We start from the raw sequence: 15,498 nt of genomic DNA, 5'->3' as shown, positions 1-15,498 counted from the left end.
GCTGATCGATTATCAGCACAGCCCCCCCAAGGATGCCCACACTGGACCACCAGGGACGCCACCAGGGAAAAGGTAATCCTCCCTAGACCACCAGGGATGCCAGTCAGCACAATGGATGCCAATTAGTGCCCATAATGGATGCCAATCAGTGCCCACAATGGGCATCACTGATTGGCATCCATTACTATAGTATAACACCAATGCCGCCTATCAGTGCCCACCTGTGCCGCCTATCAGTGCCCACCCATGCCCATCTGTGCTGCCCATCCATGCCAATCCGTGCCAGCTATCAGTGCCAATTTGTGCCACCTATCAGTGTCCGTCCGTGTCGCCCATCCGTGTCGCCTATCAGTGCCACCTCATCAGTGCCACTTCATTGGTGCCCATCAGTGCCGCCTTATCAGTGCCCATCAGTGCAGCCCCATCAGTGCCCATCAGTGAAGGAGAAAATGTACTTATTTACAAAGTTTTGAAACTGAAACAAAAAAAACATTTTTTTTTAAAAAATTTTCGGTATTTTTTTATTTGTAGCGCAAAAAATAAAAACCGTAGAGGTGATCAAATACCACCAAAAGAAAGCTCTATTTGTGGGAAAAAAATTATAAAAATTTCATTTGGGTACAGTGTAGCATGACCGCGCAATTGTCATTCAAAGTGCGACAGCGCTGAAAGCTCAAAATTGGTCTGGGCAGGAAGGTGTTTAAGTGCCCTGTATTGAAGTGGTTAATAAAGAAATTGTCAATAAAAAAAAATGTATTGTCTTTACTCACTTTTTGCACTTTTTTGGTGAATGGGTAGAGGTACTATGTACACCATACTCATTCACATGGGGCGGCAGAGGAGGGTGTCTTCCAGATTCTGATAAGACCCCCACAATGAGGAAGAGGCCTTTGTCCCCATCAACCTAGGAACAAGGTGTTTGAGGGGGAGCAGAGCCCCCCTCCCCCCAAAGCACCTCTCTCATGTTGATGGCATGTGGCCTGGTATGGTTCAGGTGGGGTTATCGTTATCCCCCCCACCCCCTTTCCTGACCTGCTAGGCTGTCTTTACCCCTTTCAACATAAGAAGTGAGTGATGCCTGGTTTCATGCTGGAGCAGTCCATGGTGCATTGATGTTTTGGTGTTTTTGACCATCTATAATTTAGTGGCCCAGTTGTGAGGGTAAGAGGCTTGGCTCACTGGTGTTGGTGGAAGATTACTGTTCACCTTTTAATCTAGATCAATTAATCTATTGGGTGCCTCTTGGGATGGATGGATGTTTTCTTTGTTACTGAGGGAGGACATTTAAGCATTGCATTTCTCTGTTTCATACTTGTACATTCTTGACCACAATTTATACTAGCTGCTGTCCGCTTGTCATTTTTAACATGAGCGAGGTATTATCTATTTTTATATTGTATAGATGAGGCACAGAAGAGTACTGATGTGGCACAGCTGGACATGGATGAGCCAAAAGGGGCTGTGGGCACTTCACATAAAGCCATATCGCTGCAACCGTATTTCTGCTATGGCCCGGTCGACAAGTGATTAAATAACTAATAAAGTTATAAAATATGTTATACTTACCTGCTCTGTGTAATGGATTTGCACAGAGCAGCCCAGATCCTCCTCTTCTTGAGTCCTTCTTCACTGCTCCTGGCCCCTCCCTCCTGTCATGTGCTCATGCAGACACAACGCTGCTGTTCGGCCCCTCTCTCTCCTGATTGGCTAACTGACTTTGATAGTCCCCAAGGAATTCCCTTAATTGCAGGGATTTCCTCTCCATTCATGCAAGCTCCCCTACAATCAGAGAGAGCTAAAGCAATTTTGCAGAGTAATAGGGAAAAAGTGCAATATCTAGGATGTGTAAACCTGAGACCTAGTCAAACTAGCTTAAGCAGCTTTTGCTGCCACAGGTACATCTACTGAATACTGGCTTAAAGTGGTTGTATATCTATGCATTCAGTTAATGTGGTGTTTTTTTTTTTGTCATTGATTTAGAGAGAATTCTGAAAAAGTCCATTTTCATTTGAGAGTATTTTTTGTTATTCAGTTTGTAAATCCACTGTTTTTGTAGGCACCACAGGTCACCTAAATTTTGAAGCTCATGTAGATGGGTGTGTTCCTCCTGCATTTGAAATGCGTTTCAGGTGCAAGTCAGCAGATTCCCATTGACTTCAATGGAGTAGGGTAGATCAGAAGTCGTAAACCCCCGGGCCACAGCACCTCTGGTGCCTGCCCTGTGAGGGAGACTGTCACCAGTGCGACGGCCGAGCAGAGAGATTACCTCTCTCCATTACTCGTCCTTACAGGGCCGCAAAAGCTGCTCTACATAGGGGAGTGGCCAAGCAGAGAGAGAATGATGTCATCTCTCACCGCCCGCCCTCACTCTGGGACAGCACCGAAAACCCATGTGTGAGCGAGCTAGTTTATCCACGCTGAGGAAAGGCTGTCAGCACCTAAGTACTGTACTCTGCAATGCTGGGGGGAGCATGATATTACATCTAAATGAATATGTAACAAGCTGCTATTTTTTGGTGGCAGGATGCAGTAGTGACAAGCTGCATCTGGTGGCAGGCGACATGGCAAGTAAAAATCTGCATGTTGTGTCAGGTGACATGACAAGCTGCAGCTGGTGGCAGGTAACATGGCAAGTGACGAGCTAAAGGTGACGTGACAATCTGCATCTGGTGGCAGGTGACATGGCAAGTGATGAGCTGCATCTGGAGGAAGGCTCCCACTGATTCTGCATTATTGGGAGTTGAACTATTTCATTTTATATTACAATGTAATAATAGAAATAATGTGCTTCAATCATCCTGACACCATAACAACCATGGTGTTGTGATGATTAAAGCGCCAACACCAGCCATTTCCAGTGAAAACCCGCATCGCTGGGCCTTTGCATAATTTTCTTCCATGCAGCTGGTCCCCAGTGCCAAAAAGGTTGGGGACCGCTGGGGTAGTTGACCGTTCAGAGGCTGCATTTGAATGGTTTGGCATTGCATTGCATTTAATAAGATGCAGTACACCCTGTTGAAGTGCATTTGAATTGCAGGCAAAGAAAGTTAAAGCATTTGTTAACCCCCCCAAAACAAAGATCTTGGTCCCTTATGCCTGATCACACCTATGCATTTTTTAGTGCATTTTCAGCTTTGCAGAAACACTACAGTCCATTTAACATGTTTCCTATGGATGTAGATCACATCTGTGCATTTTATGGAAAGGGCCAGGTCTTTTTTTCTGGTTTTTGGTTCCATAGACATCAATGGTTTAAAGACGTGTATTGAAAAATGCACGTGCACAAGTGTGAATCAGGTTTTAAAGCAGATTAAACAGCACATTGCTTGTGCTGTTTAATCTGCCCCTCTCTAAACTGTAAAACAAAAAAACTGCCTGATCCTGCCACTTCCTGTGTAGCCCTCGCTGCGCTGAACATGAAAATCGGGGCTCCTGAGCCTTGACCATCAGTCAGCGTAGGTCCCTTGGTCATCCGCAGCCCTCAACTTTCTTCTATCCCCCTCAACCCCTCCTCCTTGCCTGTCAGCTCTGTGTTGTGATTCTCTGTTACCACCCGCCCCCCCATCCACGCCGCTATTACTACAAATAAAATTGTATATATGGTCACTGCCAGCCCCTCTATTATAGTTAGGCATAGCACACTGTATAAGTCTTTTATGAAAACGAGGCTTGTAAAAAAAAATTTGTGCGATTTTCAGGCCGGTCGTGTGACTTTCAGCCGGCTTCCATGGCTACTGTAGGAGGGGCTGAGCAGTCATGTGACCTTCCTGGCTGTCATCAGAGGGAGATCTCAACCCCTCCTGCAGAAGCCATGTAACGGAGCTGTACAGTGGATGGGAGTTATGTGACCAGTGCTAAATTGGTATTTACAAGCCTCATTTTTTATAAGACTTTTACAGTGTACTATGCCTGCCTATAATAGAGGGGCTGGCAGTGCTTTACATATTTGGGTTCACAAACAATAACCACAAACAATGCATCTTACCCAGACTTTTCCAGTCTATTGCAGCTGCATTTATGTGTGTTCCATCAAGGTAGCTCATTCATTTGAATGGGCTCCCAAAACCAAGCCACTATAGGACATGCATCATTTGTTTTGCCACAGCATACAAAAACGCATGGTAGTGTGTTACTGTACATTATGGTGTGCTTCTAAGCATGCGTATGATGCATTGTCCTGTGTTAGTGCAACACACCTTAATCGATAGATCTGAACGGAAGAACATTTTTACAAAAGGTGTGGTGTAAAACTCAATTTATTTCAAATATCTGGACTACCAAGTACACGTAAATACCTGTCTCAGGCACTGGGTGTCCGCTTCCCTGCGGCATGTCTTTTGAAACATAGAAACTTGATTCCTCTATATCCTTGTCAGTGTTTGGTAAAGCAGTGCCTGCAAAAAGGACTTATGTTTAGTATCTTAGGAAAAAAATTAAACCATATACTCATCATCGAAATTTGAGAGCTATACAAACAAACATAATAAACATCAAGTCACATTGGGTCTGACAATATCAGAGTTGTAAAGTCTTGTGGTTTTTCACCTTAATGCATCCTATTAAGGTGAAGGCGGAGGAGGAGCCAGGAGCACCGCCGGGGGACCCCAGAAAAAAAAGAGGATCGGGGCCGCTCTGTGCAAAACCCTTGCACAGAGGAGGTAAAATGTTAAAAAAAAAACTAGCCTTTACAATCACTTTAATCCTGGTACACAGGGGCCAAATATCAGCCGGTTCAACGGCAACTGGCCAACATTCGCCCTTTGTTTACAGCAGCCTTTCTGACAGAAGCCAGATGTTGTGGCAGGGGGGCAGAGAATGCATTGAGGTAAATAAATGTTTTGGCTTTATAACCACTTTAAAGTGGCTGTAAACCTCAGACATGAACTATGAACAAAGCTTATCCCTCTATAGCAGAGGTCTTAAACTGACGGCCCTCCGGCTATTGCAAAACTACAAGTCCCATGAGGCATTCCAAGGCTGACAGTTACTAGCATGACTTCCACAGGCAGATGCATGATGGGGGACTTGTAGTTTTGTAACAGCTGGAGGGCCGCCAGTTTGAGACCCCTGCTCTATAGTGTGTGCCCGTCTCAATCCAGAGCATAAGTGTCATTTCTGCCCACTGGTTCGTTCTTCTGCTATTCACAGTTACTTCTGACAAGTTTTCCTGACACCAAGAGAAAAATGGTGACTAGGGAGGGAGCTTCAGCTAATGGACAGCCTCAGCTCTGTTCCTGTGTGTTGTGTGAATAGGGTGTGTCCCTTTCTTCCAATCATCTCTCAGAGCTCTCCTCACTGATGTAACTTCAGCTCTTCACCCTCTGCTTTTTAGAGGTGAGAGATCCTGTGTAAATTCAACACTTTGAATCAATGTAGGGAAAAGATGGCAATAGATAAACAGGTAAAACTTATGTAGGTGGATTTGTTTAATCTATGTATATCACCTGAGGCCAGCCACTTCATTGGGTATATGGAGGGGTTTATAACCACTTGCCAACTGGCCACAGTACATATAATGCAGCAGGTCAGCTCTATTGCACTTATCTGTACATCATTTTATGCAATAACCAGCGGGGGGGTGGGCGCTGATTGGCCAAGGGGGAGAAAATCAGCGGGTCCAGTTGATGCGATGTCCACTGGCCACATGCGATCGCTCCACAGACTCTGCTGACGTAAACAAGGCAGATCGCCGGCCTGTCATGAACAGAGAGCTCTTGTGTTCTTGCTAAGCAGGAACACAGATCTCTTCGTACAGTGAGTCCATCCCCCACACAGTAAGAAAGCATCCCCTAGGGACACACTTAACCCTTTGATCGCCTCTGGTGTTAACCCCTTCCATGCCAGTGTCATTAGTACAGTATCACTGTATTAGTGTCACTGGTTCCCAAAAAAGTGTCCAATTTGTTTGCCACAATGTTGCAGCCCAGCTAAAAATCGCCGATCACCGCCATTGCTATTAAAAAAAAAAAAATGCCATAAAAATATCCCAGTTTGCAGACGCTATAACTTTTGCACAAACCAATCAATATAAGCTTATTTGGATTTTGTTTAACAAAAGTATGTAGCAGAATATATATTGGCCTAAATTGATGAAGAAATTTGTATTTTTACATTTTTGTTTATTGGGTATGTTTTATAGCAGAAAGTAAAAGATATAAATTAATTTTTTTCAAAATTTTCTTTTTTTTTTGTTTCTAGCAGGGGCAGCCCATCCATTATGGGCGCACGGGTGCCGCCTCTCCTTTCCATCACCGCCGAAACCCCCTAGTCATACATCCAGCCCCTTTCAGGACGCAGGGCGCATGAATTACAACAGCAGGGTTTTTTGTTTTGTTTTGCTTCTCGGGGGGGGGTGTAGTTGGTTGGTTGACCGTATGGTTATATCACCACCTTCAGGAGAGGACTAGGCAAAACATGTAAAAACATGGCAGTCCCACTGGTTATAACCCCTCACTCTGCTTTCTAGAGCTCAGTTTTTTTTCTGCCTAGTGTAGAAGGACCTGACTCTCTGAGAGGACCATTCCTGGGAATTTTTTATTTTTTCTGTAGTTTTGATCGTGTGATCTACAATCAACAGCCGGGCTGGGTAACAGGCTGGAAAATATAGATCCTTGTAGTCTCCCCAGTCTGGCCATTGAGCGTGAGCAGACCCTAGCTACGCGCTGGGTCGGCCACGACATGCCCCTTTCTGGTCCAGGGGCGACCGGTGAGCTATATGCTCCTGAGCACACCTATGACCAGGCTACTGTTGTCCGTGTGCCGTAGCTGACAACCACCCCGTACTGTTTGGGTGATGGGTCTGTGGTGGAATGACTCTCTCAGAAAGTAGTCTTTCTAGTGGCAATTACATCTGCCAGGAGAGTTTCTGAATTGGCAGCCTTGTCGTGCAAGTCTCCCTACCTGGTTCTCCACAAGGATAAGGCTGTGCTACGTCCGCATCCCTCTTTTCTTCCAAAGGTGGTTTCGACTTTTCATCTAAATAAGGACATCATTCTGCCATCCCTGTCCTAAGCCGACACATTTGAAAGAAGTTTCTTTACATTCCCTGGACATGGTCTGGGCTCTACCGATGTATCTGTCTGCTACAGCTCCTTTCCGGAGGTCAGACTCTGTATCAGTGGCTGGTCCGAAAAAAGGTCTGGCGGTATCGTCAACCACCATCTCTCAGTGGATCAGACAGATCGTGGTTCAGGCTGATGCCTTAAAGGGGCCGGTGCCCCCCTTTCCTGTCACGGCACATTCCACCAGGGCAATTGGAACCTCCTGGGCTTTCCGACATTAAGCGCTTGTCTCCCAGGTGTAAGGCGGCGACTTGGTTGTCCGTTCACACTTTCACTAAATTTTACAAAGTTGACGTAAGCACATCTTAGGATGCTTGCTTTGGCCGCAAGGTTTTGCTGTGTAAGGTTGAAATTCACACTTACATTTTTAAGTTACAAGATTGTGAACGCATCTTTGGATGCAGGTTTTGATGGCGGCCCTTTTAGGTGGCAACTCTGTTTGAGGTATTCCGCTTGTTGTGGGTGAAGCTATTTCTTGCTGTTTCTACCCCTCATTTTTTTTTTACACTGCTTGGGGACGTCCCTAAGGTCAAGATTTAAAGGAGCTTTGTCCGTCAATTAACGAAACAGAAAATAGGATTTTTGTACTCGCCATAAATTACTTTTCTCTGAAGTTCATTGAAGGACACAGCACCCACCCCTCCTATTTATTTTTGTACTGCTTTTTGACGAACTGAGCTGCAGGAAGCAGAGTGAAGGGTTATAGCAAGTGGGACCGCCCCCCTGGGCAGTGCTGTGCAGTTTTGCTGTTTTTACATGTTCTGCCTAGTCCTCTCCTGAAGGAGGCGATATAACCCTAAGGTCAAGATTTAAAGTAGCTGTGTCCATCAATGAACTTCAGTGAGAAGGATTTTTTACGGTGAGTACAAAAATCCTATTTTTGGCTATACATACACTGTACTGAAATATAAGCCAGCGCTGTGCAAGTCTGCAGCAGCTCTTCTCCCCTATGCCCACTCTCACAGGCTTGACTGAGGGCAGTGGGAAGCCATTGGCTGTCAGTCAAGAGCTGGGGGGCCAAGCTGGGCTGTGTGTCTGAATAGATGCAAACAGTCTAGCTCAGGATGGAACACGCACGAGTGCCCCCATGGGAAGCCGCTTCTTATGGGAGCACTTGGGGGGGAGGAGCCATGAGCACCAGCAGAGGAGAAGAGGAGGATTGGGACTGCTCTGTGCAAAACCATGGCACAGAGCAGGTAAGTATGACATACTATGACTTTAAGGCCATAAAGGAGCTTCAAAAGACACACATCAAAGTAAAAAATCTCCCTGCAAGTGGGCATATGAAAGGATCAAAAAAGGTGTAATTTTATTACTATTGGTATGTACTGCAGCCAGTGCAATGACGGGTAAATCGCCACACCCATCATCCTCAAGGTGATATCTGGCCATTTATGTCCAGCCTCAGAAATATAGCGAGTCTATTTTCAGTAAGGTCAGACCTGACCCAAAGCGTGAAGAAAGCAGGAAGCATACAAACACATTTTTCGTGGAAACAAGATTTTTAGAACTTTTACATTAATACGGTTATTTCCATCAAGCTGATCATGTTTACATATATACTGTATCTCTAAAAAATACAGCATATACAGGTGCGGGCATCATCCCGCTATAACCCCCGGAAGCCGAGTACGCACATCTGCGTATGCTGGTAGCAAGGGGTTAAACCCATAACCAAGAATTTAATATAATGCAGTTTATCAATCATTCACTATAGTGGCTGGATTAGGTTTCTTTTTTTTTTTTTTTTTGGCTTTTTTTTTTTTTTCTCCCATGGTGATCTGGCCAGTAGCAGACAACACTCTGGATGAAAGAGCACAAGGCAGATTTGGGTAACAGCATTCTGTCTGGGGGAGGGGAGTGTTAGAAGTATTAGCAGATTTAAATATAGTAAAAAATGTAAGTCTAACTCATATTTTATAACAGTTTTTTTTTTCCATTTTGGCGTAAACATTTTATATAAATAAACGCTGATCGTATTCAGCACACTTGTCAAAGGAGAATGGGCTGTCTCATCCCTGTAACTGCAACAGAGCATTACATATTGAAAATCAACAGACTAATGCCCTGTACACATGGTCCAAAAATTGAACGACAAATCGTCTGACTTTTTTTCACTTGCTAGTAGCAGGTAGAAATTGAATAGATACTAAAGTTATGAAAATTTTAATAGGACAGAATAAAAATTTGGAAGTGATGTAATGTGTTCTATTGTATTTGTATTGAATTTTTTGGATGGCAACTGTACCACTTTAAAACCAAGCCTATTTTTCAAACGTGTTATTTACAAGTTAAAAATATATATATTTTTTGCTTGAAAATTACTTGGAACCCCCAAACGTTATATTTTTTTTCTAACACCCTAAAGAATAAAATGGCAGTCTTTGCAATACTTTTTGTCACACTGTATTTGCACAGCAGTCTTACAAGTGCACTTTTTTTTGAAAAAATACACTTTTGAATTAAAAAAATAAGAAAACGGTAAAGTTAGCCTAATTTTTTTATATTGTGAAAGCTGTTACGCTGAGTAAATACCCAACATGTCAAGCTTCAAAATTGCGCCCGCTTGTGGAATGGGGACAAGCTTTTATCCCTAAAAAATCTCCATATGTGACATTTAGAAAATTCTACATGTTACATGTTTTGCGTCAGAGGAGATCTAGCGCTAAAATTGTTGCTCTCGCTCTAACGATCGCGGTGATACCTCACATGTGTGGTTTGAACACAGTTTTCATATGCAGGCGCTACTCACGTATGGGTTTGCTTTTGCACATGATTTCGGCAGGACGGGGCATTTATTTATTTATTTTTTACTGTTCTTTAAAAAAAAAAAAATTGTCACTTTTATTCCTACTACAAAGAATGTAAACATCCCTTGTAATCTTGTAATAGAAAAAAAAAAGCATGACGGACTTCTTAAATATGAGATCTGGGGTCAAAAAGACCTCAGATCTCATATTTACACTAAAATGCAATAAAACAAAATAAAAAAATGTCCCTTTTAAGAGCTATGGGCGTAAGTGATGTTTTAACATCCCATCTGCCCTGCAACTGTATGGAACTGAGCAGGGGCCATCTTCCCCTCACTCAGCTCCATGCCAAGCAGGGAAGCTGAGACCACTTTCATCTTGAAGCGGACTGCCTGCTGAAGACGTGGATAATGGGGTTATGGCATTCCACTTCAAAATGCTACTGTATGACAGCCGGCGGTCCATAAGTGGTTAAATTAAAATTTTACGGTTTGGGACCGTAGGAGAAAATTTTTCGCGCTTGTCCGATTGGATAATATCGGATGAACTGTTGTGATCGGCCTATCGAAAGCTGTGTACTATCAGATTATCCTACAATCACTTCGAAAGCTGTATTTTTCGTACAATTTTCATATAGTGTGTACGGGCCATTACTGGCTGGACCTTCAGATGAAAATAGAAGAAAGCCTGATACAGCCATCACAGCTAAGAAATATTGAGCTGCAATATACCAATTGGTTTAATACCACTTTAAAGATGGCATAAAGGTCTACCTGCAAAGAAAAATAGAAATATGTACCCCTCCTACTGCCTACGCTGCTGAACGTCACTCCTATTAAGTCTCTTCTAAAACTGACACTTGCAGGACTGTCAGTTTTCTGTTTTTCCCACAGCACTCAGTGCTTCCTCCCACTAACTCCTATATCACTACTGTCTCCTTTACCGATATTGAACTAAGTGGAATGAACGAATGAGTGCTGCATGGCACACCAAAGATCGACAGTCTTTGAAGAGATTGTTTCTGAGAAGACTTCGAGGGGCAATTTCTCTTTGCAGTGAGACCTTTTATTCCAGCTTTGATTTTAACAGATAAAGTTCTACTTTTGCTACGAAACAACTGTAGCACCCTGGAAAAGATGTTTAAAAACGCTTTACTTAAGTAGAGTAGGAGAAGGCTAGAACCCATGAGATTTAAATTTATGTCCATGTTGCAGGTTTTCCTGCACTTCCTGCCTAGGTAAACCATTGTCAGAAGAAAGTGATGGTAAAACTCTGTAATGTAGACCTAGTTAACAACAAAATTTGATGGGATTTTATTTGATGGATTTTATTTTGCCTAAACTTTGGTACCCTGGCGATGGGGAAAAAAAAAAGTGTGAAGAAGGCTTGGAACAGCTCATGATCCAAAGCACACAGTCATCTGTAAAACATGGTGGAGGCAGTGTGATGGCATGGGCATGCATGGCTTCCAGTGACACTTGGCTATTGGTGTTTATTGATGATGTGACAGAAACAGTCGGGTGAATTCTGCAGTGTTTAGAGATATAGTCAGCCCAGATTCAGCTAAATGCAGCAAAGTTGATTGGATGGCGCTTCACAGTACAGATGGACAATGATCCAAAACACAATGCAAAAGCAACGCAGGAGCTTTTGAAGGAAAAGTGAAATATTCTGCAGTGGCAGTCAATCTCCTGATCTCAATCCAATTGAGCATGCATTTTTACTTGCTGAAGGCTACATTAAAGACAGAAAGACCCACAAAGAACAACTGAAGACCGCTGCAGTTCGAGCCTGGCAAAGCATCAGAAAGAAGGAAACAGTCTTTGGTAATGTCTAGGGGTTCCAGACTTCAGGCAGTCATTGCCAGTAAAGGATTCTTAACAAAACATTAAGGCCTCATGCACACTGGAAGTTATAAAAACAGTAGTAGCTTTGCAGTGAGTTTTTATTTTTTTTTATTTTTTGCAATAGCGTTTTATTTTTTGATTTTTTGACTATGGGATCAAAAACATTAAATCCTAGTGAGCCACGTTTTTTCAGGGTTTTTTACGTTCAAGTTTTTTTTTTTTTACAGCTGAATAACTCTCTAAACCCACTAGGCATACCCCACTTTTAAGTACACAATGGGGTTTATTTACTAAAGCTGGAAAGTGCAAAATCAGGCTCATTTCTGCATAGAAACCAATGATCTTCCAGGTTTTATTACCAAAGCTTAATTGAACAAGCTGGGGTTAGAAACTGTTGGACACTTTTTTCAACTGCCCCTGAACTCATTCAATGTTACCCTATGTGTCCATGTACACAGTCTAGTTTTTTGCCATTTTTATGCAGTTGCGTTTAACCTCGTTTTTCCAGAAGCAAAAAAATGGGTTCAGACGCAAACGTGTCCACGTTTCAGATGCAAAACATGGCAAAGCGCGTTTTGCCGCATTTTTTTTTTTATAAGCGTTTTTAAAGGTGACCTTTTTTTTATGTATTAAAAATCTCAAAAATTATTGCAAATGTTGAAAAACCATAAAAAATTTTTTTAAACAATTGCAAGTGGACAATTCACAACTTGTGGTAAGTGACATGGCAGGTGGCAAATGACGTGGCAAGTGGACAATCCACAACTTGTGGCAGGTGAGGTAGCAAGTGACCTGGCAGGTGACGTGGCAAGTGGACAATCCACCACCTGTGGCAGGTGACGTGGCATGTGACGTGGCAAGCGGACAATCCACAACTTGTTAGCAAAAAAAAAGAGAGTGAAAAACTGCGCTAAGGTGAATAAACAATATGTAACAAAATAGTCCCAAAGAACTGAGTTCAGCTGCGGCTCAGCTGTATCACATAATTACAGAAATAGACAATTCAGAAAAATATTAAGCCGCGCTAAGTGCACTAAAACAAAATAGAGTGACAATGTAAATACAATACTGTTCTGCCCCCAACCAGTGGGGGAGCAAATAATATAAATGTTGTTTCCTGCCACACCCTTGAGTGGGCAGACCACAACTTAGTGTACAAAAAATATATGAATCAGGTGGTCACATCTGAAAAACACCCCGTGAACTAAGAGTCGCTAAAAACGCACAGATTGATGAACAAATAGATAAAGGAAATGAAAAAAAGTCCAGCTGTAATGGATTAAATACAAATGGGATCCTCCATAAACGAAAAGTGTTCAATCCACCACCAAATATCTGAAGTTACCTCTTACCAGAACTTCATGACCCCCCCGCTACAGAGGATCACAGTGAGTATACAAGTATACGGTTGTCCCCCACTTCAAAGGAATCCTCATTTTTCCAGAAGCAAACACGTCACCTCGTGTTCAGTGTCCAGGCAGGACGAGTTTGTCCGTGTGCGTCTGGCCGGCGCGACGGACTTAAGGATTTGAAACTTCAATTACATTGTAAGTGTTATTTTTATTCTTAAGTTTTTTTAATAAAGGGTTTTTACACTATTGGAGCCCTATTTTCTTTTCCATGGTGCACGTTTTGAGCCTTCCAAATATGTGAGAGGTAGGTATCCCATGAAAAACGCATCTAACTATTCGTACATGGAAAGGGTGGTGTAAGGCGAACAGGAAGGATTCCTTTGAAGTGGGGGACAACTGTATACTTGTATACTCACTGTGATCCTCTGTAGCGGGGGGTCATGAATTTCTGGTAAGAAGTAACTTCAGATATTTGGTGGCGGATTGAACACTTTTCGTTTATGGAGGATCCCATTTGTATTTAATCCATTACAGCTGGACTTTTTTTCATTTCATTTATTTATTTGTTCATCAATCTGTGCGTTTATAGAGACTCTTCACAGGGAGTTTTTCAGATGTGACCACCTGATTCATATATTTTTTGTACACTAAGTTGTGGTCTGCCCACTCATGGGTGTGGCAGGGAACAACATTTATATTATTTGCTCCCCCACTAGTTGGGGGCAGAACAGTATTGTATTTACATTGTCACTCTATTTTGTTTTAGTGCACTTAGCGCGGCTTAATATTTTTCTGAATCCACAACTTGTAGCAGGTGACATGGCAAGTGGACAATCCACAACTTGTGGCAGGTGACGTGGCAAGTGACCTGGCAGGTGATGTGGCAAGTGGACAATCCACAACTTGTGGCAGGTGACGTGGCAAGTGGACAATCCACGACTTGTGGCAAGTGGACAATCCACAACTTGTGGCAGGTGGACAATCCACAACTTGTGGCAGGTGGACAATCCACAACTTGTGGCAGGTGACAATCCACAATTTGTGGCAGGTGACGTGGCAAGTGATGTGGCAAGCGGACAATCCACAACTTGTGGCAGGTGACGTGGCAAGTGGACAATCCACAACTTGTGGCAGGTGCCGTGGCAAGTGATACACTAAATACAAGTACACTGCTGCTCTCACAGCTGCTGCTACTCACTCTAGTCTCACAAAATTGCTGAAATTGTTAATAATACTGTTTTTTGAGCTTGGGGAGGATCTATGATGTTAGCTTAACTAAATGCTTCTAGACGCAAACGCGGTAAAACGCTGCAAAATCGCGGTAAAAATCGCGTTTCTAAACACCTGTTTCAGCTTTTAAAAACCTGTGTCCAGCAGAGTTTGCATCTGCGTCTCGTGTGCATGAAGCTTTAAGCTGAAAGTCTGCACTTTAAATTCATTTGTATTGTTCGATTTTAATTTTATTCTGGTGGCATACAGAGGCAAAGGTATGATAATTGTGCCTGTGTCCAAATATATATGGACCTAACTGTATGTACATAGGCACACTCATGATGTTTATATTGTTCCAATATGAACTTCAAGCTAAAAAAAATTTGTTCTGACTGGAGTAAGGGAGGTAGACCTTCTGTTTTTGTTGCTGTCTGTGACCCTATTAAGGAGCTCTGCCTTCACTTCTTGTCCCTATGACACCAGGACAGGAGATAATGATAGATTGGAAGGAAAAAAACTGACTGAATTTCTAATCCTTACTTTGCTGAAAAGAGTGTTTTTGTTCATCTACCTTTCCCAATTTGCCAGGGTTATACAAAAATTGGAAGTGATAGGAAATCTGACTGAGGGAAATTAGAAGGAATCTTTCCAATAGAAAGAGAAGAACAAAAACCTGGCAAAGGGTCTAACCCTATCCCTCTATTTAAACTAAAAATGTTGTGGCTGGAGTTGAGTTTAAAGCCCTAATAAGAATAAAAAGTCACCTGGAACTGCTTTAAGATGTCCTTTAGGATCTGCTGTTGTAGGGCGTACCAAGGTTCCTGTATTAAAACATGAAACAAATATCATAGGATATATACAGTATGTTTAGTGTAATGTATATTACAGAGTTTGACCACTTTATGAAATTTGGGCATGCAGTGGGCAGATCTAGTGTGGCTAGGTGCTGATCTACAGTCTAAAGGTTTGTGAATCAGAAGTGATAATGCTGATGAGTTGAACTGCCCTGGATTCAGTTTGAGCAGGGCTCACCAAGCTTCGATGCTGAACCCAACCCCAATTGATATCAATGGGTGTCTGTTAAATCTGTTTAAAAATTATCGTTTTTATTTTCTGGGCTAATAGGCAAGGGGTATAAAAAAAAGTGGCATGGGGGTGGTAGGCACTGCCCTGGCACTGACATTTACAAAGCCGAAAAAGGATAAGTTGCTAGAAAATGACATCTCACTCCTGCCTTCTTTCTTTACAATAAAAAAAGGATGCACAGACCTCAAAT

General features: G+C 42.7%; 1 protein-coding gene across 2 annotated transcripts in view; it reads right to left on the bottom strand.

Annotated features, from left to right (window-relative positions):
- Nucleotides 1-15,498, bottom strand: part of LRP11 (LDL receptor related protein 11) — an 87,042-nt gene that overhangs the window by 6,813 nt on the left and 64,731 nt on the right. Inside the window, exons 6-7 of one of the 2 annotated variants that reach the window (XM_077486733.1) lie at nucleotides 14,987-15,043; nucleotides 4,296-4,394 (exon numbers count right to left, since the gene is read on the bottom strand). In XM_077486733.1, the coding sequence (XP_077342859.1) occupies nucleotides 4,296-4,394; nucleotides 14,987-15,043 (156 nt within the window). The remainder of the gene's footprint in view (nucleotides 1-4,295; nucleotides 4,395-14,986; nucleotides 15,044-15,498) is intronic. The other variant, XM_077486734.1, reaches the window with a different exon arrangement.

This window comes from Lithobates pipiens, unplaced genomic scaffold, assembly GCF_037356315.1.
Source record: "Lithobates pipiens isolate NorthernLeopardFrog02 unplaced genomic scaffold, aLitPip1_a1.2 Scaffold_18, whole genome shotgun sequence".
NCBI lineage: Eukaryota > Metazoa > Chordata > Amphibia > Anura > Ranidae > Lithobates > Lithobates pipiens.
Note: the sequence above shows the minus strand (reverse complement) of the source record. Positions and strands in the feature narration are given on the sequence as shown.